The sequence below is a fragment of the Aspergillus udagawae genome (assembly GCF_001078395.1).
Source record: "Aspergillus udagawae IFM 46973 DNA, scaffold_11, whole genome shotgun sequence".
In the NCBI taxonomy this organism is placed as follows: Eukaryota; Fungi; Ascomycota; class Eurotiomycetes; order Eurotiales; family Aspergillaceae; genus Aspergillus; species Aspergillus udagawae.
The window spans coordinates 425,357-451,303 of record NW_025091274.1 but is presented as its reverse complement, the minus strand read 5'-3'; the positions used below and the strand labels follow the sequence as shown (position 1 = coordinate 451,303).

General features: G+C 49.9%; 8 protein-coding genes across 8 annotated transcripts; 5 read left to right on the top strand and 3 right to left on the bottom strand.

The window, feature by feature from the left end:
• Positions 1 to 2,463: 2,463 nt before the first annotated feature.
• Aud_002220 (uncharacterized protein) lies at positions 2,464 to 2,766 on the bottom strand (the record flags this gene model as incomplete). Its single annotated transcript, XM_043296221.1, has 1 exon — positions 2,464 to 2,766. The coding sequence occupies one exon, from the start codon at positions 2,764 to 2,766 to the stop codon at positions 2,464 to 2,466; it is 303 nt and encodes a 100-aa protein (XP_043152156.1).
• A 4,457-nt stretch (positions 2,767 to 7,223) lies between these two features.
• On the bottom strand, positions 7,224 to 7,961 carry Aud_002219 (uncharacterized protein; the record flags this gene model as incomplete). The annotated part of the gene is made up of 1 exon (XM_043296220.1): positions 7,224 to 7,961. The coding sequence occupies one exon, from the start codon at positions 7,959 to 7,961 to the stop codon at positions 7,224 to 7,226; it is 738 nt and encodes a 245-aa protein (XP_043152155.1).
• Positions 7,962 to 10,152: 2,191 nt separating this feature from the next.
• Positions 10,153 to 11,332, top strand: Aud_002218 (uncharacterized protein; the record flags this gene model as incomplete). Its single annotated transcript, XM_043296219.1, has 2 exons — positions 10,153 to 10,829; positions 10,879 to 11,332. 2 exons carry the CDS (start codon positions 10,153 to 10,155, stop codon positions 11,330 to 11,332), a joined length of 1,131 nt encoding a protein of 376 aa, XP_043152154.1.
• Positions 11,333 to 11,633: 301 nt separating this feature from the next.
• Aud_002217 (SDR family oxidoreductase) lies at positions 11,634 to 12,633 on the top strand (the record flags this gene model as incomplete). The annotated part of the gene is made up of 2 exons (XM_043296218.1): positions 11,634 to 11,894; positions 11,953 to 12,633. The coding sequence occupies 2 exons, from the start codon at positions 11,634 to 11,636 to the stop codon at positions 12,631 to 12,633; spliced, it is 942 nt and encodes a 313-aa protein (XP_043152153.1).
• Positions 12,634 to 15,159: 2,526 nt separating this feature from the next.
• Aud_002216 (basic helix-loop-helix domain-containing protein) lies at positions 15,160 to 16,112 on the top strand (the record flags this gene model as incomplete). The annotated part of the gene is made up of 2 exons (XM_043296217.1): positions 15,160 to 15,444; positions 15,501 to 16,112. The coding sequence occupies 2 exons, from the start codon at positions 15,160 to 15,162 to the stop codon at positions 16,110 to 16,112; spliced, it is 897 nt and encodes a 298-aa protein (XP_043152152.1).
• Positions 16,113 to 18,693: 2,581 nt separating this feature from the next.
• Aud_002215 (putative tannase) lies at positions 18,694 to 20,469 on the top strand (the record flags this gene model as incomplete). Its single annotated transcript, XM_043296216.1, has 1 exon — positions 18,694 to 20,469. One exon carries the CDS (start codon positions 18,694 to 18,696, stop codon positions 20,467 to 20,469), a length of 1,776 nt encoding a protein of 591 aa, XP_043152151.1.
• A 408-nt stretch (positions 20,470 to 20,877) lies between these two features.
• On the bottom strand, positions 20,878 to 21,236 carry Aud_002214 (uncharacterized protein; the record flags this gene model as incomplete). The annotated part of the gene is made up of 3 exons (XM_043296215.1): positions 20,878 to 20,917; positions 20,969 to 21,074; positions 21,137 to 21,236. 3 exons carry the CDS (start codon positions 21,234 to 21,236, stop codon positions 20,878 to 20,880), a joined length of 246 nt encoding a protein of 81 aa, XP_043152150.1.
• A 2,538-nt stretch (positions 21,237 to 23,774) lies between these two features.
• Aud_002213 (S53 family peptidase) lies at positions 23,775 to 25,684 on the top strand (the record flags this gene model as incomplete). Its single annotated transcript, XM_043296214.1, has 3 exons — positions 23,775 to 23,880; positions 23,932 to 24,908; positions 24,959 to 25,684. The coding sequence occupies 3 exons, from the start codon at positions 23,775 to 23,777 to the stop codon at positions 25,682 to 25,684; spliced, it is 1,809 nt and encodes a 602-aa protein (XP_043152149.1).
• Between the last annotated feature and the right edge of the window lie 263 nt (positions 25,685 to 25,947).

Genomic DNA, 25,947 nt, shown 5'->3' with positions numbered 1-25,947 from the left:
TGCTGGCTGTTTCCTTGTAGTACGCCATTAGATATCTGCCCTATCGAACCGCCGAGTAAGATCCCGCTGAGAGGGCAGAGTCACCAACCACAACAGATGTATCATCTGATTCCACGTTCCAGCGTGGATATTTCCTGCAGAGTAGCCCTTTCAACTTTGGCTCCAGGAAGTGCCTCCAGTAGAATCTAGGGGCCAAAACGACGCCGTGTTCGGCATCTTTAGCCACAATCCTGTGGTTAAGTGTACTTTAAGCCAGCCAAGCAAATCGTCACCTAGAGAGGAAAAGAAATTCGGACCTCGAAACTAAAGCACTAACAAGCTAAGTACAGTAAGCAGACTTTCATTCGACAGCCAGGAAGAGTTCATACATATGAAATGCAGATCGTTAGTTCCATCTTCCATTTTGTGCTTCAGAACAAGAAAAACACAAGGTTGAGACCTAGAAATCCAAGCTTTGCGAGGATCTTCCCTTTGGAAATTTTGCGCAGTTCAAGCACCCTCATAATAAAGTTATAGATGGCCTCCTTCCAGTACACCGACCACCATCGCCATGTGTGATTCTTCATATACTGAGCTCTAGACGTCTCAGTAATATTGTAGTGTTCCTCCAGCTTTTGTTTTTGAACATTTAGTATTACATTAGGCCCAAAGCTCCAAATGTTGTCCTGGCGCCTGCGCCTCTCCTGGATGGATGAGTTTGTCTCAGTCTTACACTCCCATGCTGAATTACCGTCATCGCAGGTGGCATAGATGCTGTCCTTAGTAATACCAAGCTGCTCTGCAACCTAGTTGCGGGATCTACCCTGCCGCTCTCTATAGGAATGTTAGTATAGGTTAATATACATATTAGTTCATGTCTCGCCTTTTAAAAGTTATACGAGAGGCGGTTAGCGCCAGTCCACTGATGAATGGAATATTCCTGCCTGATCCCGTTCTGCCTCCCTGGCTGGTCAGTTGACTTGCCTCAATTCGCTGTATGGTGCTTTCGGACGAACGTGAACATGTGAGAGACGTCTCCAAAAGGCGCGGGAAAAAACAACAGCTACATACATAAACAAAGGAAAAGTGGCACAAAGGCTGTGCTTGCGCACCCTCCCAACCATCCGGCCTAAGTGCCACTTAGACAGGTTTTATCTGATGGTGGTAACACTTGGTCAAATGGTAGTTGCTTGACTGAGCAGCAGATGATAAAGGTTCTGATTCCAGTGCTTCACAGATTTCAAGGTACGTTGCCTCTTCTTCGATATGCAGATCGGACCCAGCAAGATCAAACGAATGGTATGACCTGGACAGTTGTACTTTTCCTCCAGAAGCATTCAGCCACCAGCGGGTATCGCTGGCCAGCTTGCTTTGGGTCTCTGATGGGGCGCTCTCCATCAGTACTGAAGGATTGTTGTGGTGGCAGGCCCTTGTATATGGTTGGATGATGGTATTCATTGACGATGATGCTAAAGTAGGCTACTGCGTAGCGAGGTGATTCACCACATAAGGTGTCCCAATTATAGCCTGTCGCGTATACGGGTTGATTCCTGAAACATACTATGTATGAACCTTGCTGTCTGGTTCCCATGATTGCTGTCCCGCCATGTAGCTTATTGACGAGCGATGGTGCGTGGATTTTGACGGGCTAGCCCTTGAAGGCCCAGAGAACCTTATCCATGATGTCGTCTGCACAATTTTTTGCCGACGACGCCGCCCTCGCGTGATCAGATGTTGATATTCTTCACTTTACAGTGAAAGCGGGCAAGAGTATCTAGTTCTCTAGTAGTAGGGCAAGCGCACCTCCTGCTTAGATAGTCATGGAACTTTTAAATCCACCATTCCTTTATGTATCAGTGAGGAGGCATGATGATGAGTGCTCTGGAAAGGGGTAAATTAGGGTGTAAGCTTAAATTATAAAACAACCAAAGCCTAGGAGATAGTGCTTACCCAGCACATTAAGTAGGAGACAGATAGGGATGAGGGGATGGGAGAGACAGAATACAATAGGAAGTGAAGAGGAAGGCAATATAATGGAATAATAGGATAATAAGAGGACCAGAGGACTAGATGATAAGAAAGCAAGATGACAAGATGAGAAGATAATTAGAGGGAAGATGAGAAGATGAGGAGTTAAGGAGACAGAAAAAACATAAGGTGAGAGAAAGTAAGACTCATCTTCGCTGTCCAATTATGCCTGCTCATGAGTTGCTGTTAGACTGATAAGACGAAGTTGTATGTAAGGAGTACTCTGTCCAATTCGGGTCGGTAAAGGAGTTGTGACATCAGCCCTTCCCACGCTGTGCTCATCGCCGCATTGTAATTTTTCCTGGAAAGTCAGCTCGGAAACACTCATGGTTGATGTAATCAACTCACTGAATGGTATGATTCTCCATGATTTCATCTAGTTGGTCACACACCACCCCTGCTGTCAAGAGTTTACTCGGAGCTGCAATAACAGCATCCGCAAGATTGTTGATGCCCTTATTTGAGCCAGCGATAAGCAGGACCTTTGGGTCCAATTCTATAAGCAAGAGGAGGATGATTTCCGCAGTTCTTGTCTTGCCTGTTCCAGGCGGCCGAGATGTCCTGAAGCTTGTAGACGATTCCGATATCCAGGGTCCGACAGAAGAACCGAATGAGACGAACTCGACCGGTATCAGCGGCAGAAGGAGCTTCGGGAGCAACACCAGGCGACGGTGGGGCGGCGATAGACTTGCGAGGAGTTCGATCAGACTCTACAGACTGATGATCGGAGGGGTCATCAGCAACTTCGGTCGGAGGCATGGCTGTAAAAACAGGACCGTCGCTCGAAAGCTTTCTCAGCCCACCGGCCTGAAGAATCGCCCTATGCGAATAAGCAATGATCTCAAGGAGATTCGACCAAAGAGAAACTTACACATCGTCATCGAAATTCCATTGACCGTTGCGACCCAAATAGTACTCGCACTTGCTGCTCCGACCATGCCACCAACAATTGGCACAGGAACCACCGAACTGAGGGCACAAAGAAAGAAGATTGAGGGTGTGATGAAAGAAGATCGGTATGAAGGAAGAAGACTGAGGGCACTCCTTTCGATATCCAGGTCAAATTTTCATGCCTAGATAATAGCTAGCCGGGCCGATAAGCGAAACATCAATAGATTCCCGATAGCCTCACACACCCCCTCGGCGATTTGCAGGTTGACACCGCAGGTGATCTCAGACGTTGACCTCAAGAATGCTTGAGGGTGAGCCTCATTCAGGGGGGAATGTTCCCTGATATAGAAAATTCTCTTGTTTTGCTGCTCTGGAGGAACCGCTGACATTCGGGCATCAAGAAGAAAATAGGAATCCCTGGCCGAGCAATCACAGCCGATAGCAGATTATTCATGGCCGTGAGCCTCCTGATAAGCGTATTGTGGATCTCCAGGTGTGCCTGTCCGTGGCTGGCTAGCATTCTGGCGACACAAGAATTCGGAGCTGTGGGAAAAAATCACTGTATGAATGGCTGTGTGGCTCGTCAAAGTCTTGCAGGAAGGTATACTGGGACTGGGGAAGCCCTATCAAACTCCGAAGAGCCGCTCGACGAAGACTCAACCTGCGGGACCCGGCCACAAGCATTCTGGGTGACAACCATCGGATATTCGGCAGCATTTTCTGTTTTGGCCCTCGTCTAGTGCGATTGTATGATTTTCGCGGTATTCTTTCTGCTTCTTTTTGTCTAGGGTTGATAGAATAGCGCTCGACCGATGTCAGTACTACAGACAAGAGAACGACAAGCCAGCGTCACGAACGGAACACTCACCCAGGATGAGTCGAATTTTTCGACCTGATTCGCCCCATCCAGGATATCTATTAGTGCCTTTATTGCGCTGAGTCCGTTCGATACGTTCTTTTCGTGAAGCAGTCGCTGGAGAGGAGTAGTTAGGGTGTCGCGCACCGAATTGTCCCATGTCACGCAAGACTGTAATCTCGCACGTGGCTTCTTCGGCCCTGGGCCGAGATGTCTGGATAAAATGCAGGCGCTTGGAGACCAGAGGACTGATCTGTGTCCAGACACCTTTTTAGCCCAGTGGTACTATTGGCGGGGTATCGCTTAGAGCTCTTTCTTAGGCGGTCCACCCAGCCATCCTTCATCGGTATCCGCATCCATTCTTCTTCAGGGATGTCGATGAAGTCGGAATTGGTCCAAACATCTGGGAATTGCATAGGGATCGGCTGTAGTACGCTAACTACGGCTGCGTCGCCGCATATGGTGAATTGCGGTAGACTCCCCGTGGACATGGGAGTCCGATGACCTGTTGTGTCTTTTGATTTGCGTCAATGGAAGCCGGTTATCCTTGCATTGTTTCCTCAGCCAGTAGGAGTGGTGTCGGGAAGAATGAACACATCAGGTTCCTTTGATGAATGAAGGTATCGTTGTCCTATGAACCCACGAAACCCTGCAATTAAATATTAGCACACTAGGTAACACTAAACCACGAAGCAAAGGACATACTAGTTCCTACTCCTATGTCAAGGAGTCTTCCCTCTGTCGGATTGAGTAGTCCCTGGTATACCCATTCGCACTTGGCATTAATACACCATCTTACCATGTGTTCCATTCATTGCCATAGCCCTGATTAGTAGGGTGAGGGGTTAACATGGGAGCTGTAAGCCAAGGGGAATTTCTCAAATACAACATGATTAGAAGAGTCCAAGGTCTCTGCTGAAAGGAAGTCTGGAGTGAAGACCACTCACCACAGATTACTGTGACCCATACCGGCAGGGTGGTTAGCGCCTTAGCAGCAGAAATTCAGTTGCGATTGGAGAAGAATTAACGATCGAAGGAGCAGTTTGTTCAGTCGGATTTTCGCTGTCAGCGGAGTCGTCAACAGGCCAGTCTTTGACGTGATCGCCATCGTCGAGGGCCCAGAGGCCACCTTGCTGAAGAACCGTCCTACAGAAATTAGTACAGAACGAAAAAATACAGAGAGGCCAGAAGGATGTACACACATATCCATTTCGCTGTCCCAATGTGCCGACTTGCCACCGTAAAACTCACATTGTACGCCTTTTGAGTGCCATATGCAATTAGCGCAGGCCCCAGCAAAAAGAAATAGAATAGGGAGTGGAATAGACTTACGACCATACAGCCAAGGCCTACTGGTCCGACAATCAAGGCTCATCCATTGCAAGAAAGGGGGGGGGGGAAATAAAAATAATAATAAGAAAGTGAACAATTACTATCGTTTCGAACGCAGCAGAATTTAAGGCACATCTCGCCGACCATTTTCAAGCACCCAGTGCTTTAATGCACTTCATCAGCTCAGATAAGCAGAACGGATGCTTGAAGAGAACTTACTTCTGCCTGGCAATGCGCTCAGCCTCGTCACGCCAGATTTTGCAGTTCGGAAGACGCTTACCAAAGATCCGATCACCGTGCTCATATTGAATAAGTGTGCTTGTTCAGCGTCACTATCTTCTCAACACTTTAGTGTTGCTCCGTGGTTAGGGTTTCCTCGACGCGAGCTGCACGCAGTATGTACTCCAGAGGTTTCGGCCCACAGAGCGATTTCTGGACTTCTTCCACTCAAGGGTAAGTTCTCGAACATCAATGGCAAATGATCCAAGGTATGCTTCTTCGAGTTGCTGATTCAGCCGGGTTCTGGATGCGAAAAATGGCTTTGAAGCTTGATGAATATCAGGAGAAAATCACCATATGCATAGTTGGTACGACAGCACAGGTCCTAAATACATTTGATAGTTGTAGGCATGCTCAAGCAGAACAACAGCCGCGGACACAGCATGTATCGCCGTTCAGTAAAGCCTTGGTGACCCTATACGAACTTTTCGGCCGCCATGGGACATCATCGTTTACTGCGACAGTAGGATCCAAGCAGGGCACCCGGGAGGAGAGAGTGGGTGAATGGGTTGTATGAGAGTCCAAGATAGTGAATAGAAGATGGCGACATTCCCCAGGAAGAAGCGGCTTTTATGTCAGATCATCAGGGAATGAGTCTAAGAGCAGTGAATGGGACTGCTAAAGAGTGATGAATCCGAAAGAGTGAATAGAATCCATATTGAGAAGAGGACAAACATGGGTGATCCAGGAAATAGCCCTTCTTTTTGCATTCAATATGCTATGGCCTGGAAGTGGGAGGCCTTACCTAGAAAGAGAATGAACACTGTTCACGAATGTAGCACTAGAAATGTCAACGGATAGTTGCACTTGCTACCTAAAGCAGTCTCAGATTAGAATGTAAGACAGCACAAACAAACGGCAGGGATGTCTTATGCCATGAATCAGAACCCCTTCTTTAGCAGGAGCAGGTACTCTATGGGAATCTATTCAGTAAGCAGAGAATCATGACAAGAGTGGGGGGAAATAATTTCCTGCAATCAAACATGCAGAAATCCGCAAAACTGTAATATTGAGATGGTGTAGGGTTGCAAGTGACGGGAAATGTTTTTGGAATTAGCCGTTAGCATTTGGTTTCCCTATCAGACTGGCCTTTCTGAGTGTATGAGTGGTTTGCTACAGGCAATAGGGGCGAGAGTAAGGAAAGTTAATGAGCGTCATCAGGGGTGTAGATGACAGTGTTATGTTGACCAACGTTTCCACCTAAACTATGAGGAGCTGTGAAATTGACGCTGAAAACGACCACCAGTTGAGGCTATAAACAGCCGCATTTCCACATGTAAGTTCCCTCAGTGAGCCACCGCTTTAGCACTCAAGCACACGCTGCACACCACTATCCTGCACCTGCTAAGATTATTTAGTCACTATTATGAGGCGACAAACCTCAGCAAGCATTCACTCCATTTCAACTTATGACCAAAAGTAATACTAAAAATGGCCTCCTCTACAGCCAGCCACTTTTCTTAATAATTTACTCTAGAATTAATATAGCAGCTTCAAGTTTCAAAGCGCTACCAGTCTCTTCCCCTCTAGTGGAGGCCAGAGATCCTTGATACCCCCTCTCCTTTAACATCTTGAGCGCACTCTATACAGCAATGAGTTCCATAAGTCGTTGCCAATGACGTATGACTCGAGCCAACAAGCGCTCAATGAGCTAGGTCGAGATGTTACATTGGCAAGGCTCTATTGAAGCTCTATGTTCGATATACTGCAATTATTTTAGGTGTCCTCTTATATTCCCCTGGGGTTATATCCACATTGGCATGATCATTGTTGGACAACAGTTTAAGCTAGATATCGGAAAAACAAGTTTGACTAAAGATAAAATGTGACCAACAGAAGCCCTTAATCCTATAGGTCCTTACTCTACGACAGTGAAACTAGCAGAACCCTGCAATATAAGAGGGATTGGCTCCATCTCACAGTCGCCCACTAGCTCGCGCCGTCGTTTCGCGGGACCACCTCCAGCTCCCTGCTCCCCCAGTACCTCCTCCTTCGTTCCATACCGATACCACCATATCTTGTTCATCTTATTCCCGAGCTCAACACTGTACGTTGACCCCACCTCCATATTTGTGACATGAGAAAAAATCGAAGCAACTATGTCCTCATCCTCAGCAGTTACAACTCTCTCCCCCAGCGAATTTTCAACCCGCTTAGGTTTATCTGCCTTGTCTCGCCGGATCCTGGGACAAGGCATTAAGGTACGCGTCACACGGTGAGGCACGCCGGGGTGAAGGGTGACGAAATAATACTCATACTGAGGTTCAACGGGGATATCAGACCTCCCGCCAAAGCTATACTCAAATATCATGGCTGTCCGCTTCGCCGGAACGCCTGTGTCGATGTCGATAAAGTCAAGGCCGTCCTCATAGAGGGTATTGCCGCTACGGCCCAGGAGTGAGTCAAATACAAGGATGGTAAGGGGCTTGTTGGGTGTGCTTGGGGTGTCAGGAAGAGTCGCTCCAAGGGTGAGTTGGAATTCAGTGTTAGCACCATATTTGTGGAGCGTAGTTGATGAGACTGATACAGCGAGGTTGATGTGTGTTGGGGGCGGAATCGGAGAGTCTCCAAAAAGTTTTCGGAAAAGGTAGGCCATGAGGATATCTAGACAAAATTGAAGTTTGATGAGTTGAACTAGATGGTCGACTAGTCTTGATTTTATATCATTCGTAGGTAAGATCCTGGCTGGTGGCAAAGCGCAGGCAGATGCTTTCATGAGATCTCTGCAAAGATAGTAGGCACCACTTATTCACCACAATACTCATAATTTGAGGCTTTGGGCCAGCACCACTGCCTGTTGACTGTTCCAACCTTTAATAATCTCTATGAAAACAACTGTTATTAATTAAATCATAGTGGAAACCCCACATATACCTAGAGTTTTACTATGAGTGTTATACTCTCATAGGCAAATAATTCACTACATAATATAATTTATCAGATCAGCCCTACTCATAACTATAAGCTATTCATTAATCATTATCATTTATGAAAGTCAAGGATTGCAATGGGTTTTGCCGACAGGCATTACCTTACTATGCCATAGGTATTTCTGCATTCTATATTACCCTAATTAGGATTAGTAGTATAGTGTAGTTAGTATAGTGAGAACAGCAGCAGCAGTCTACCCATGCAGCTAATCAGACTACTTAAATCAATCAGTATTACTCCATAGAGAGGCAGCTTCCAGCTACTGTTGCGCTAACTGAGTTAGTTGACTAAAACTACGTAAGTCTTGTTAGGCCAACATACCATCCCTGGGGGTTTGGAGCGGCTATTACCATCACCCAGTTCCCCTGTGGCCAAGGAGATAGCATTAAACATTAACTGAGAAAGAATAGAGGAAGCTCCCTCAGATATGTGCTTTGTCGGTAAGAAACATGCTTCTCGACTTCCTTGGTATAAGACCCATTGGCAGACTTATCTCGAAAGTTAAGTCTCTGCATGTGTAAAGTCCTCTTAAAGTTCTTGTTTCTGCATTTCATTCTTAGTGCCATCACATCGTAGGATGTCAAAGGACTCAAGTTTTAGCTCAGTTGCAAAGAACCCTAAGATCTTAGAACTATGCAGTCATTCCTGTTGAAGAGAGAAGAAGGCCTGATCTGAGGCCATCAAATCACTACGTGGAAACTAGACATCCATTTGGTGGCAATCTCGCCCATGGCGCGAATGTTCCCTCAGTACCTGATATTGATCAGAACTCCTCGTCGCTGAACAAGTAATTGTCATATTCATCAACAACAGGGCGTGTTGGCAGCAAGGCCGAATAATGCTCTGGTTCAGGGTATGAGTATGGAGAGTGTAGGGAGTTCGAGAAAGTGAGAACTGGCTGCATGGAGTCTGAGATAGTAGAACATGGACGATGATGGTCATCCAGTTGGAAGAATCAGCTGTCAGAGAATTAGGGAATAAATCTAGGAGCTGGGAATTCAGCTGGTAAACAGTAGTAAATTATAAAACTTTGAACAGAATCCAAGCAGAGACGAGGACAAATGCTGACGACTCAGGGGAATTCATAATGAACGATCGCACCAGTCGCCATCAGCATAACAACCCTCCTGTGGCTGTGGCATGCGTCGGGAGCTCCCGCAAGGTGGGGGACTGGGGCATACTGGATTCAAAGACGGCTTTTCAGGGTCGGACGACTCTCGACCAGAAAAGGAGAAGTAAACACTAATGGACTCTGGCTGTGAGGTGGACTGCGGAGACAAAGATGGGGCCGAAAACGGAATTGATGCTTGAATGAGGATATGGAAGAAAACAAAGAGACGCGTCAATTGATTAGGCAAGACTCGTGTGACCTGGGGGAGATTTGTCTATCCCAATTTTACGATCAGAAGGCGAGTTGACCAACAGCCACCCCATCGTGATATTTTAATGACTGTGTATAATAAGTTCATTATGCAGCTCTTTTTCTATGTTTACATCCCTTGCAATAGACTTCATGCTAGTTCTCCCCGGATTGTCAGTAATCAACCTCAATTTTCTCAGTGCTAAATATGTCTCTCTCGTCCACGACTCATGGACCCGATTTGTATTGACATATTAGGGTGCTAATTACCGATCTTCAAGGCAGGTTACGTGAACACGAAGAATGGAGCTGAGAATGAGTCCTATTTTGTGTTGATCCCTCGTGTTCGCGTATCCGCAACAGGAACAACTCGTATCCAGCTAAACATAGTTCTGCCAAGAAAGAAGTCATTTCAACAATCATCCATGCCACGACTATATAAGGGGTGATGGAAACTGCAGGAGTCAAGGACGATTGTCTGGTCTAACAACGCACCATGAAGTCCATTTTCGCCCTTACCAGTCTTCTCTCTCTCTTTCTCTCTGCCAGTGCCGCAGACCCCCGTCTCTGCACTAAAGGCAATGGCCCTCTCACGGCTTCAGCCTTTACCCTCCAGCAGACCAATGACAACACGCATCTAACCTCGCTGTCTCGTATATTCTCCTCCGCCGGCAAAAATGTCAGCATCCCTCACGTCCTTGACTCTGCCAACCGTGACCTCGTCAAGGGGAACCCCCCTGTTGGGACGAGCCCCGTCGAGTCCTGGAAATGGAACTCCGGCGATGTGGCGACTACCAAATGGGTGCCGCAAGGAATCACCGGGTCCGCTGATGCCTCAGCCTCGGGCAAATGGGACGGCCGCGAGATGTGGATTGTTAGCTGGCATCGCGACGACGATAAGAGCGTACGTGTGAGCTTTGTCGACCGCAAGACGCACAAGTACCGCCATGTGCTACTGGTGGAGCCCACTGCGGATGACAATTTTGCTGCCGTGCCAGTGCATGCAGGTGGGATTGCGTGGTACGGAGAGTGGCTGTATGTTGTGGACACGTCGCATGGGATCCGGGTGTTTGATTTGGGTAAGATCTGGCAGGTGGAGGATGGTGATGATGTTGGAAAGGTCGGTGGAAAGTACACTGCGGCGGGATACCTCTATGTTCTTCCTCAGATTCGGTATGTTGATTTTCTGCAATGGCTGGATGATCTTTATTGACACCGACAGATCCTACAAATGGACAGCGGGGTCTGCGTCTCCCTTCCGCTTCTCCTGGGTGTCTCTCGATCGCAGCGACAACACGCTGTTGGTCGGCGAGTTTATCGACGACGACTCCAAAGACCCAATCCGTCTTGTGAAGTACCCAGTCGACACCAACACTAGCAAGCTCAAGACCGATGACAAGAGCATCGTCACCGCCACATTTGCGTACTGTGCCGATTTTCTGCGCATGCAGGGCGGCTTCTCCTATGAGAACACATTCTACCTCTCGCGCAGCAATGGACGGACCCCCAAAGCTGGGGATATGTTCAAGTGGAAGCCTGGAAAAGCAGCGGAGTTGCGTAAAGGATGGTTCATGGCGGGGAATGAGGATTTGAGCTATAACACGGTGCGCAAGGAGTATTACACCGTGTCGGAGTACGATGGGCAGCGATTCATTCTGGCTTATAACAAGATGTAGCCAGCGTTTGTATTATTATCATTGGCCCCTGAATAGACCACCCCATGGTGCGACAGTGGAGCATCACAATTTGTAATCCCCGATGGAACCATCACAAGCAGACTGACAGCATCAAGACATCAGACATCAGCATTTGCACGGATGTATTATTATCTATCTTTAAACTATATGTTTAACCATATCCTTGACTGCATACAAGCATCAGTTGTCCATTTGATATACAACTAAGGTCCCTGAGCCCGACCATAACCCACCACCACCACCATTATTACATCATAGCCATCAACAGAGACGCAAGAAGATGAGCCAGAAAATCGGCGTCTTCCCGGCCTCCGGAGGCCTAGGAACAAGCATCATCAACCACCTCGTCAAGCTCGTCCCTGCCTCACAACTCATCCTCATCGCCCGCAACCCTGAAAAGCTAGCCTCGCTCTCCCGCGAAGGCGCAACAATCCGCCGAGCAGACTACGATGACCGCGCAACACTTGAGCGCGTCTTCGACAACGTCGGCGTACTGATGCTGATCTCCTACGCCTCCTTCGAGATCCAACACCGAGTAGAGGTACTCCCCCTTTCAACTCTAAATCCTTTTACTGAATGAGCTAACGCAAAACAACCAGGCCCACAAAGCCGCCATCGACGCCGCCCGCCGCAGCGGCGTCAAACACATCTTCTACTCCTCGCTGGCCTTCGCCGGCGACCTGGGCGAGTCCAGCCTCGCGCACGTCATGGGCGCCCACCTCGCGACGGAAAAGTACCTCGCCGAGCTCCCCGGCCACTTCACCTACACCGCCATCCGCGAGGGCATCTACTCCGAATCCTTCCCGATCTACACGGCATGGTTCGACCTGCACAATCCAGCCGAGGAGATCACGATTCCGCACCCGGGTACGGGGCCGGGGGTGGCATGGGCGAAGCGCGACGAGCTGGGCGAGGCCACTGCGAAGATGGTGTATGCGTATGCGAAGAACCCGTCTGGCTTCCCGTATCTTAATCGGGCGGTGCTGCTTTCTGGACCGAGGGAGGTGAGTCTGGCTGAGACGGCGGAGGTTCTGGGGCGGGCAGTTGGGAAGCCTGTGCGGATCCGGGTGATCACGGTGGAGGAGTATGTGGCGCTGCCGCAGATCGGGGATAAGCATACGTACCATGGGGTGAATCTGTCGAGGGAGTGGGCGACGGCGTGGGAGGCGATCCGGGCGGGGGAGACAGCGGTTGTGTCGCCTGTTCTGGGGGAGATTTTGGGGAGGGAGCCAGAGGATTTTGAGACCACCATTCAGGGGTTGGTTGGGGGGAGACAGTAGACCTGCAAAACACTCCATGCTAGTTGGACTTTCTTCCGGGATATAGCTTCCGAGCAGTGGTCCTCAGGTCAACAGCACCTCTGCCAGCTCTGATGCCTTGCAGTACTTCTGTGGGCTAGCTGAGAAAGGAAACCCCGTACTTCATAGACTCACTTGCATCTTGGGCACTGGTGACTAGCGACTCAATGTTACCTGATACTTCATCCACGTTAATAGTGTTGAATGAGGCAAGACACCAGGGCTCATCACATAACAGCCGAGTAACAGTTCAAGAGCACTGAAGTACAGCATGGCCGTTGAGGGGGTTCAATATATAACCGAGATGGGGCTCGACTGGAGACACTGCCATAACCAATATCGCCATCATTCTCATCCACTGGCCAACCATCAGCAGTTAATAGGACTCCACTTCTTACTATTTACTTAGAATGTCAGGCAAATAGCCAGGGTGTATTCTTGAAGGCCTGGGGAAATTCATAGTACAGTGTCCCAGGACTGGGTACCAAGGTCAGTGCGTCCGGGATTTACTGCTTGTTTTCATCATGTAGAAGATTGACGCTACCTGGCATCATTCAATACTTAATTCTACAGATTCCACACTATCTGATGTAGTCTAGAAGAATTGTCTCTTTTAGCGAGCAAGCATTACTCGTTATACCATACTACCATGCACAAGCGGAAGTGATGTTGAACCTGAAGAAGCCAAATAACCGATAAGGCTGCGCAATGCATGTGAGCCAGCCTGAATCCTAGCCGCACCATGGCAGTTATACATGGCCAGGATACATTCTTTTCCCGCTTTTCTGTCCCGGCATGTTACATATGTTCCTTGACGAGAGGAAAGGTCACACGCGCAGACACAAATTTCTCGGTCGAGATACTCGGAATCAACACAGAAAGATCACCTTACTCTACAACGGCCAGGTCCGACGCATCACTTCTAGATAGGATGTATCACGTAGGTGTATCACACGCCCACGGATTCCGAAATCCACAACCCTGATCGAACCCACGGGCTCAACCTTAACAGCCACGGCACAGGTAACCTCACGCCGCTGACGCGCCAGGAACGGGATGGGTCCTCGCAATCAGAGATCCGGGATCACACCACTGAGTGGCATGCAGCCAGACCCTTGAGGCCCGGAATCCGTGCCGGCTCGGTGACTGGGCCGTGTGTCATTGTCTGGTTGGCACTACAGTCGCACTACGGTAGTCTAGTAAGTACTGCCGGCGGATACACCCGAGAAAATTCTGAGAAACAAGGCAATTGGGCTGGTAATTGGAATTGCCAACGTGGCTATTGGTTGTTTTCTGACAGATCTATCGTCAACGGCTTCGGTTCGCTATCTGGGGTACCGAACCCACTAGGCACAGGTATCTACCGATAGAGCAAGAGCTATACATAGGTACAACTACAGAGTGAAGAAGCCGTGCAGAATGCACAATGAATTGGAGAGTCAGACGTGACAATTTGCTAGATTAGGAGGCTTCGAGAGCTCTCGCAACACTTGTTTATATTGTATCGTACTTCCGTTGCTAGGTCTATTCGATAGACTCTCAACTCTTCCTGTATAAGATAGAATCCAGGTCTAATCGATATGCATTGAGATCTCTTTCGAGCTTCTGGCCAGCTGTCCAGAGTAGCTGTCTGTCGGATTAATGGAGCTCAAGAACAAGGCCGTGGACAGGATAAAATCAAACCCGCCATCTGGATCAAGGCAAATAGAAACAATAGCGCAACAACATTGGCTGAAAGCTCAGAGTACATCGAGGCACTTGTTTCAGCACGGATCCTGTACGTATTTTGATAACTGTATTGTATTGCTGGTTGCATGGCAGGAGGAATAATACCCGTATTCTGCAGACGTACCGGCCGTAGACTCGGGGCCGAGAGAACCACTGGTGACGAGTTTCGGCCGAAGCATCTTGGCAATGGCCCCTATTCGTGGTCAGTACGGCTAAGGCACTAGTCTAACCATCGATCTTCCGTTTTCTCCCTTGGTCCAACGGTTGTGGTGCAGCTGCTCGTCCACTCATTTTGGCCCGTTGACTTTTTTTGCATCCACTGTGCGGTTATCATCGTTCAGCCACTGTGGTACTTTTCGATCTCTGACATCTGGACCGGTCACCTCTGACGTCGGTGTCTTTTTGCCTTTATGCAACGAGATGGTCCTGATTTTCAACGGCCCTCATCGGAGCCCACCGATACTGGATGCCCTGCATCCGGCTGGGGTGATCACGGTTGCGCGTCACCGGTGACAGGTGGATTGCCAGACAAGCGAATACACCTCTTGCTCTAGCGACTTCTCGGTGTGGACCACGGAAAATAATGAATTGTGCACGGGCTTTATATATCTCCCGGCGCGGCCTTTTCAACCTGAATTATCTTTTTCAGATCCACGGTTCTATATCTGTCATCCAGACCTCCTGAACACAATTCGATATTTATATTTCCGCCTCCAGCTACGATCACATCCGTTTCTGCACCGTACTCAAATCAGTACTCAACAAGTATCATCACCTGCCATGGCATACAACAGACCTGATGCCGCAACGGCATTCACCTTTGATAACGATGACCGCTTTGTCAACCAACAACCCAAAGGCCCCGATCCATTGTCAGCCAATTGGAGTTATGACAGCGCCATCGATTTGTTTTCGCTGAACACCATGCTTCCCGAGACCTTCCCTCTCGACATCCCAAATGATATGCTGCTCGATCCCAAGGATTTCCCTGTGGATCTGTTCGCTCCGCCGGCAGATATCAGCGGATTTGCAATCTCTCACTCTGGCGAGGACTCTCTCTCATCGGTATGTTCTCATATTACGGCCAATGTTTACAAACTTACTGACAAAGGACAATCCAGGATCTGGAAAGTGACGATCAACCCTGGTCACCAGCCTACCGTGTCTCATCACTCGACTCTGCTGCAACAGACGCCCCAGCCGTCTCGCCACGCACAAGTGAAAAGCCAACAACCCGCCGCAGAACAACCACCCAAAAACGCGAACAAGCGACCCGCTGGTCCTCCAGCCCTGAAATGACCCCGCAAGAATACCCCGTCGGCTCACAGGCCGCCACCTCTCCCGCTCCTGCACCCGTCTCTCCCCCTGCGGCCTCAACCTCCCGCAAGAATTCACGCAGTCTCTCCGCCGACTCGCAAACAGCAACAGGCCGCAACGCCGCCAAGCGTGCTGCCCACAACATCATCGAAAAGCGGTACCGCACCAACATGAACGCCAAGTTCGTCGCCCTGGAAAAAGCCATGTCCGGCAGCGGGGTCCAGAAACCCACCAAGGGCGGGTCGGGGCCCGCCTCACTGAAGAAGTCGGAGATCCTGACCAATGCCATCGCGTACATGCAGGAGCTGCAGGACGAGAACGCCGCGCTGCAGAAGGAGCTGGCGCTCCTGAAACAGAATCTGCTCCCGGGCGGGCTGTGGCGACATAACAAGGAGAGTGAGAAATTTCGCACATAGCGAATCAGATCCATCCTCTTCTTACGATCGCTGTATACTATAATGACTTGACTTTTATTAATTGGGCTACTCTCCTATCGGTGGCGCTGGGATTATTCCTTGACTAGTTAATATACCCAAAAGTTCTTATGCAGTTATGCAGTGTACTATCCGTATGAATGCTACCTTTGACAATCACTCTCCTATGCACACACTAGTCCCTAAGAAGAGTCCAAACCTTAATCCCAGACATGAGCGAATTATCATAACCACTCGCTTCTTCGTAGCCTGTCAGGAAAATAACGCTAGGTTAGCTCATCTCCGCCCCTTACCTCATTATCCCAGGCACCCCAGAGCTAATATATTAGATAGATGAATGAAAGTACTTCGATGCAAGTGAATGTAACGCAATCACCCTCCGTGCAGATCACTCCGCACCCTGTGGCGGATCTAGACCAGACCAGACCAGACTTATCCAGCCGATACCAAGTAGGATGTACTTTTGGTCCCTGCTTAGGGCCACCGTCTCACAAGGATACTGAGCTGGCTTATGGGGTTGAGGAATCACCCCCGTCAATTTATCCTGTGAGGACAAGGGACATTTGCTCGATTGGGTATATGCTCCTTTTCTTTGTCTACAGGGTTAGGAGGTTGAGGACACGGTACGGGTAAAGAGGTGTTCTTTCACATGTTTACGTGCATAAGTACGTTGTGTTGTGGCGGGTAGAGTCGGCATCTTCCGATTGATCCCTGCTGTTTGTGTTGCCTTTGCGTTTGTGGCCATTGATGAACGTTGACGTTGATGCGAAGGCGAACGCAATTGATCCTGATGTAATATAGCTGCACTTTATTCTTCATCCGCCAATAATGCGGCAGGGATCGCTCCCAAGTGAAGATCAGGATCGACGTTGGACTTGGTTGATGGTACCTTCACTTTGTCGTCTCATAACAATGGCATGTGTGCTCGCTCAAGGGGAGACATTCCCCGGCGAAATATCCACCGTCGATGCCTGGCTGCTGCTCGTATTGAATGAGTAGCTTTGACGAGACTTGATCCAGGGTTTCAGGGGTCGATGGTATACTACCAGCGAGATAGCCATAACCACGAACCATGTAGGACGCACAGACCCTTTGGACCCTACCTGCTTTCTCGATCGTGAGTCGGAAGCTTTCAAGAACAAGTTTTATGTACAGTGTCTGTGGCCTCGGGTTTAAAACGGTGGCAACTAGGGTGGATACCAGTTCCTGCAGGTGCTGGGGATTGACCTGGGCAGTGTTGTATTTCCGCGGTTACTAGCAACGCTGGAGGCCGCTGGCTATGAGGTGTGCTGGGTTTTTTTGTATCATCCAAGGGTCAGTGCTAGTATCTGCTCGAGGTGAGAGCCCTTCAGGAAGAGGTTGCTATGCTATGCCCAGTCCTTTCACTCGTGTGTAGCATTTCGAGGTGTATCACATGCACTTGAGAGGTGAGTTTCTATCCAAGAATAAAGCCCACCCACTAACAGTAATCAGCATCCAGGACATGCAGAATGTCAACACCTGTCAAGCCAACGAACATTGATGGTCAGCATGATAAACAGAAGAGACAGTATTAGCTAATGGAATCCGATTACATGAGGCTTGAGCGAGGATAGTTTTGAGCCAGAATGGTCACGAATGCAACCACCTTGTCAGCTTGAAAATCTGTCAACCATCGTCGCTGTCTCTTGCTGTCCTTATTCTCGCTAATCCGGCCTTATTGAGAAGCCAGGAGAATCCGCACCTCAGTTGATAAGAATGAAAGCGAGAGCCCGTAAAGTCCGTAATGGTGTACTACCGGACAACGGGAGAACGCAACAGTTCAGAGCAGAGGAGCAAGGAGACTAAACTTTCAAGAATAAGCATAGATTGATAAGATCAAGCCCCACTGATGCCGACAACCTTTCTATTTGAGGCATCAATGCAAGGTTAAAATTCGTTGGCTTCCGGAGGCTATCCTCTTTCAGTCAATATTTCAGCTGACGCGTCATCTTCGGTGGGCTTTGGGAAAGTCAAATGACGCGGCCGATCTGTCCCACAACACTCAATGTGCGCAGTGTTCGGCTCTTGTGGGAGGCAGCCTTGAGAAACACCGCTTGAGATGATCAGATCCCCACAATGCTTCACCTCCCACCGGATACGAATTTATCCGGAATCGCAATCATTCTTCGATTGTGGGAAACCAGTACGTTTGGCCCAAGATCTGACGCAGTCACGGCTCTTAGTCCCGAATTTGCCTGCATAAGCTTCATTGTATACGTACATCAATATCCTGAAAATTGCAAAGGAGGCAGCATGTGTCTGAACGCTTGTATGTTCATCAACTAATGTGTTCCAGGTCCGTCGCCAGACTTGTCCTAAGTGTAGACTTACGTACTCGTGCGATATCCATCAACAGATGACGACGACAATGAGGTCTCAGCCTGTTCTCTGCTAACCTGAGATGGGTTCAGTATCTAACGAATAGACATGATCGGCATGACCTTGGGGTGAGCTACTTCATATAAAGCCCCTGTCGCCATGCCCATCATTGGCAACTCTTCATTCATTGATCACTCATTCCTGTCACTCTTTGACTCTCGTCATGCGTACCTTCCACGGCGTAGCTGTTGCTGCTCTGGCAGCGGCAGCCAACGCTGCATCTCTCGCCGACGTCTGCACTGTCTCCAACGTGCAGTCCGCCCTTCCTTCGAACGGAACTCTTCTCGGCATCAACCTGATTCCTTCCGCCGTGACTGCGAGCGCGGTCTACAACTCTACCTCTAGCGGCGGCATGGGGGGCATGGGTGGCATGGGCGGCTCCAGCAGTGTCAATTACCCCTACTGCAATGTGACGGTCGCCTACACTCACCCTGGTAAAGGCGACAAGGTGGTTGTCAAGTATGCCTTCCCCCAGCCTTCCGACTTCAAGAACCGGTTCTATGTTGCCGGCGGTGGTGGTTACTCCCTCTCCTCCGATGCCACTGGCGGTCTGGAGTACGGTGCGGCGTCTGGTGCCACCGACGCGGGTTACGATGCCTTCAGCTACAGCTACGACGAAGTGGTTCTCTACGGCAACGGATCGATCAACTGGGACGCCACGTACATGTTCGCCTACCAGGCCCTGGGTGAGATGACCACTCTCGGGAAGACATTGACCCGAAATTTCTACGGCCTGTCCGGCGATGCCAAGGTCTACACCTACTACGAAGGATGCTCCGACGGCGGACGTGAAGGAATGAGCCAGGTTCAGCGCTACGGCGATCTGTACGACGGTGCCATCACTGGTGCTCCGGCTTTCCGCTACGCCCAGCAGCAGGTCAACCACGTCTTTTCCTCGGTTGTTGAGACGACGCTTGACTACTACCCTCCCCCTTGCGAACTGGCTAAGATCGTCAACGCCACCATCGAGGCCTGCGATCCTCTCGACGGCCGCACTGACGGCGTGGTGTCCCGGACCGACCTCTGCAAGCTTCACTTTGATCTTTCCAAGATCATCGGTGAGCCGTACTACTGTGCGGCGCAGACAAGCACCTCGCTCGGCTTCGGCTTCAGCAAGCGCCAGGCACCCGGCAGCACGACCAGCTACCAGCCTGCACAGAACGGCACCGTCACCAAGGAGGGTGTGGCTGTCGCCAAGGCCATTTACGACGGCCTGCACAACACCCAGGGCGAGCGCGCCTACCTCTCCTGGCAGATTACCTCGGAATTCTCCGATGCGACCCCCGAGTGGAACAACGACACCGGCGCCTGGGAGCTTAGCATCCCGTCCACCGGCGGTGAATTCGTGACCAAGTTTGTGCAGCTTCTGGATCTCGACAACCTGTCCACGCTCGACAATGTCACGTACGACACCCTTGTCGAATGGATGAACACCGCCATGGTGCGCTACCTGGACAGCCTGCAGACCACCGTCCCGGACCTTACGAACTTCAAGTCCTCGGGCGGCAAGCTGCTGCACTACCACGGTGAATCCGACCCCAGTATCCCCGCGGCGTCGTCCGTGCACTACTGGCAGTCTGTGCGCTCGATCATGTACCCCGGTGTGTCGGCCTCGAAGAGTCTGAAGGATCTCCAGGAGTGGTACCAGTTCTATCTTATCCCCGGTGCGGCGCACTGCGGTGCCAACTCCCTGCAGCCTGGACCTTACCCGGAGAACAACATGGACATCATGGTCGACTGGGTGGAGAACGGAGTGCAGCCGATCCGGCTGAATACCACGGTGTCCTCTGGCGACTACGCCGGCGAAACCCAGATGCTCTGCCAGTGGCCTACCCGTCCTCTGTGGAAGGACAATTCGACCTTCGACTGTGTCAATGACGAGAAGTCGATCGAGAGCTGGGCCTACACCTTTCCTGCATTTAAGGTACCAGTTTACTGATCGCTTGTGCAGGACATTGTTCATTCTTCACTTCTTCTACTACGCATGTAGCATAGTATTTAGTTAGCCAATCACTTAGTTGACACATAATACAAATTATTACAAATTATCTTAAAAAATTTTATAGAAAGAAATTTAGGGTGAACCGGTGACCTTACGATTTAGTGACTGAGCTCAACCCTGGTCGTACGCTCTCCCAACTGAAAAGGGCAATTTGATGGTAGAAGACGGAAACTAATACATCATGGTGAGTTTATACAGCTTTCCATATTTAAATAATGTAGGTAGATAGTGTACAGCACAGGCCGATACAAAGTATCAAACACATAAGGTAAATTAATGAAAGTATTTTCATCAAGAAATCAAGAACACGTCATATACAGCCCAGTCAAGTTTCAAAAGAAGAAATCACTCCCTCTTGTCCAAACTCTCCACATTCGACCGTCTCCTGTACCACATTAGCTCTATCCGCAGCCCCATGCCATGTTAGGAGACACACCTCTGGAACTCCTCAATATCCCTCGCCATATTCCCGGCACCACTACTCCTCCGATCAGGATGATCGTTATGCGACTGCCCGAAATTCCCAAGTAGCTCGTTGATCTCTGTCCAGCGACATCGTCAGCATCTGCCATGCACAATGCACACAAGACGAAAAGGAACATACCCTGCTGAGTCTGGTGATGCCGCTGCTCGGCTTCCTCTTTCTGAGCGAGGGACTTTCTGCGGTCGTGTTTGAGGTGTCCGTATTTCTGGAGGAGGTCCATTATATCGTATCTTCGTTCTTTTTGATATTGTTTGTGGTTGTATAGAGATAGTCTATATGGATAGAGAATGTGATAATGGCCGGGGTGTGGGTGATGTACTTTGTCTTTATATACGCATCAGTGTTGAGGAATAATTACATCATGATCTACATCTAGGTACTCCTGCAGGGAGAATGGGAGTATGGTACTCTCTTACTTGTTGATGAATTGATGTGGACTGGCTGGATGCGCGTGGCGTGCGTCATAGTTAAGTGACTCTAGTCTGGCGGATGCGGGGGTGGCCAAGCCTAGAGCCTGGCGGGCAACAGCTCACGAGGATAGGATCGATCTAGGTACGGAGTCAATGCTGAGTGTGTGGCTGTGCATTTGTTACTGTGTTATAGACGATAAGGTATGTCTGTTGTGTCTGATCATGGCTGAGGATATCCCGGTAACCGCGGAATGTCCCAGCCGGTCGGATCCAGTGCTGAAGCTGTCCGTCTGCCGCTACAACGAGTGTCTTGTCATCAGATAAGCATCACAATATCGGACTTCGTAGAAATAACGATACTTACATAGAGAATGATAGCTTCATGAGTCAATGATGGCATACACCAAGCGCCAAGCTGATATTCCTGGGTAGACGTAGTCTGAGCCACGCGACCAAGATTGCGTATTCTTCTGGCCTCAGCCCAGCCAAGAGCTGAGGACATCGATGGTGTCATGGTTCAAGCCAAGAAGTTCTGGCTATGTCTGATACATCCTTCGGTCCGAGGACGAGTCAGTCCGTTGGTCTGTTGTTGACAGTGATGCAAGACTGGCAAGTCAGTTAGCCACTATCAGGTACTGCGGTATTAGGTTTCTACATACAGTGTTCTGCACGAGGAAGTCGTATGATGCCTGAGAGAATGTTGTGGACATGGACTCCATGTAGTCTTCACACTGTGTCCATTGCCCATTGACGACTATGGATAAGTCTTGATGCTTGAGAGCGTCGATGCTCTTCTCACTCTGCCATGATTATTATTATCTGGAGCCAGGGAAGATAAGAGAGGTAATGTCAGCCATCAAACCACTACGCCAAAAAGGTGTCTAGACAACCATTTCTAGCATAGTGGAAATAATGGGCTCATTCTGGTTGACAGGTAAACAGAAGAGAGTTGAACAACCTTGGTTCGGATTTCTGGGGTACGGATACACGTGTTATGGCTGGTCCAGAGTCCATTTTGAATTCCAGAGCATGTAACATTGATATGCAAGCCAGAAATATCACATGTTGTGCATTGTGCTATTGACTCGGAGATATATATTGCTTACCGTCTTTGCTACTGCGGACCACATATAACTGTTTACAAGCTGATTCCGCCAAGTTCATGTGATACCGCTTGGTTGCCAAGAAAGGAGCAAAAGAACCCAAAAAGAATAATAATACTAAAGTCTAAAGGAGACGGTGCCAACAAATTGCCATTGTCTAATGCCAAGCTCGTTAATATAGTCCCTTGTCTAGCGGAAGCAAGCTACGGCAAGCCTCAACCACTCATGCTTGTAGCGACCAAGCTTAGGGCAAGATATTGGCAATTGCGAAGACCAGACCAATGATAGGCATATTCATCAATCTCTCCTTATCAGAACCGTCTTATCGGCCGATGTTTTGTTGTTCGGGTTGGATAATGGATACTACCTACTCCTCCATCTCCATGCTGCAATTTGCGGTACGGACCTTGGCCAGATGCAATTGGGGACGGAGTAATTAAGGGTTCATTTCTGTTGACCATGGACCGAGGTAGATACGAAATTGTACGCGTTCTGCAAAGTAAGGATTGTATTCTTCATAACAGCAATAATAGCTGTTGACAGCTCAATAATTGATTTCGCTGTAAAGACAACCACCAGACCAAGTGCGCACGAAGAAGGGAGTGGTGCCTGGCAGCCTGCATGTGGCCATCTTAATTGGGCGATCCGTCTTGGCGAATTCCCAAGGCTTCAAAGTGTCAACATCAACAAACAATCGCCGTAAGAATTAGGAAAACTACTTCCACATCACGCAATTCCTTCGTTCATCCTCATCAATTCAGTAGACGACAAGTCAGACACGGAATCCCCGCACATGCTTATTGCCTGCTATCTATCTACTCTGTGTAATCTATCTCTAGGACCAGTCCTAGCCGAAATGAGTCTGCCCCCGAGTGGAGCTCCCCTGACGATCCCCTTCCTGATAAGCCAGACTCCAAGACACCAAGACCACCCCCTCGCGCCATGTAACTCTTCTGCAGGACCACCGGAATTCCTGCCAGGGAAGATCCAATCGAAAGGCGATTATGTTTTGGATCCAGCAGGACCCCGTCGGTCTTCCGATTTGTTCAGGCTCTCCATGGAGCTGTCCACCATCGCTGTTCTCTGTAGGAACAGATATGCAGCTTGCAGGTGACGAGTTGCAGTCGATCAGTGATCGGCCATTGTTATAAATATCCTACTACCTCCTCAGTCCTCACTGACGCTCTTCACCCTCACTTTTCCTCCCATCCATTCTCCTCAATCTGTCCATTGACTGGCGGCGACATGTTTTCGTCGCTTCTGAGCCGTGGAGCTCTGCTCGCGGTTGTTTCACTCCTGTCCTCTTCCGTTGCTGCCGAGGTTTTTGAGAAGCTGTCCACTGTGCCACAGGGTTTGTTCCCCCGTATCACTACCTAAGAGGAAGACGAGACTGACGAAACAGGATGGAAATACTCCCACACCCCGAGTGACAGCGATCCCATTCGCCTGCAGATCGCCCTGCAGCAACAGGACGTCGAAGGTTTCGAGACCGCCCTCCTGGAAATGTCCGATCCGTACCACGCAAACTATGGCAAACACTTTCAAACTCACGACGAGATGAAGCGGATGCTGTTGCCCACCCAGGAGGCTGTCGAGTCCGTCCGTGGCTGGCTGGAGTCCGCTGGAGTTAAGGATATTGAGGAGGATGCAGACTGGATCAACTTCCGCACAACCGTTGGCGTGGCCAATGATCTGCTCGATGCCGACTTCAAGTGGTACGTGAACGAGGTGGGCCACATTGAGCGTCTGAGAACCCTGGCATACTCGCTCCCCCAGTCGGTTGCGTCGCACGTCCATATGGTCCAGCCCACCACTCGTTTCGGACAGATCAAGCCCAACCGGGCGACCCTGCGCGGTCGGCCCGTGCAGGTGGATGCGGACATCCTGTCGGCGGCCGTCCAAGCCGGCAACACCTCCACTTGCGATCAGGTCATTACCCCTCAATGCCTCAAGGATCTGTACAACATCGGCGACTACAAGGCCGACCCCAAGCGGGGCAGCAAGGTCGCTTTTGCCAGTTTCCTGGAGGAATACGCCCGCTACGACGATCTGGCCAAGTTCGAGGAGAAGCTGGCCCCATATGCCATTGGGCAGAACTTTAGCGTCATCCAGTACAACGGCGGTCTGAACGACCAGCACTCCGCCAATGACAGTGGTGAGGCCAATCTCGACCTGCAGTACATCGTTGGTGTCAGCTCCCCCATCCCTGTCACCGAGTTCAGCACCGGTGGCCGGGGTTTGCTCATCCCGGACCTGAGCCAGCCCGACCCCAACGACAACACCAACGAGCCTTATCTGGAATTCCTGCAGAATGTGTTGAAGATGGACCAGGACCAGCTTCCTCAGGTCATTTCCACCTCCTATGGCGAGGATGAACAGGTATGTCAGCTTTTCCCATAGTATTAATATTACTAAACTGACGTTGGTAGACCATTCCTGAAAAATACGCTCGCTCGGTCTGCAACCTGTACGCTCAGCTCGGCAGCCGCGGCGTTTCCGTCATTTTCTCGTCGGGCGACTCCGGTGTTGGAGCGGCTTGCATGACCAACGACGGCACCAACCGCACCCACTTCCCTCCCCAGTTCCCCGCGGCCTGCCCATGGGTAACTTCAGTGGGTGGCACGACCAAGACGCAGCCCGAGGAGGCCGTGTACTTTTCGTCCGGTGGTTTCTCCGACTTTTGGGAGCGTCCTTCCTATCAGGATTCGGCGGTCCAGCGCTATCTCAAGAAGCTTGGCCCTCGCTACAAGGGTCTGTTCAACCCCAAGGGCCGTGCCTTCCCCGATGTCGCTGCTCAAGCCGAGAACTACGCCGTGTTCGACAAGGGGACACTGCACCAGTATGACGGAACCTCTTGCTCGGCTCCCGCCTTCAGCGCTATCGTCGCTTTGCTGAACGATGCCCGCCTGCGCGCTCGCAAGCCCGTCATGGGTTTCCTGAACCCCTGGCTGTATAGCAAGGCCAGCAAGGGATTCAACGATATCGTCAACGGAGGCAGCAAGGGCTGCGATGGTCGCAACCGGTTCGGCGGTACTCCCAATGGCAGTCCTGTTGTGCCATATGCCAGCTGGAATGCCACCGAAGGCTGGGACCCGGCCACTGGCCTAGGTACTCCTGACTTTGGCAAGCTCCTGTCACTTGCTCTGCGGAGATAGTCCGGCATTTTGCCGGAAAAATACCAAAATGAACGCTTTCATTTGCACGTATGATATTGAAGTCGTATTCCCTGTAGAACAAACGAAAAGTCACAGCCCGAGTTCATGGTGGTGAGGCTGAAAACACCCAAGCGAAGCGAGTCAGCAGGTCGAGACGATCAACGCTCGAGCTTTTATCGCAGAGAACTATCCAATCCCCAACCCCCGTGCCATTTAGACTTCGACGCCGCCAAGTAGGAATACGAGGTTTGCCCCGTCCAACA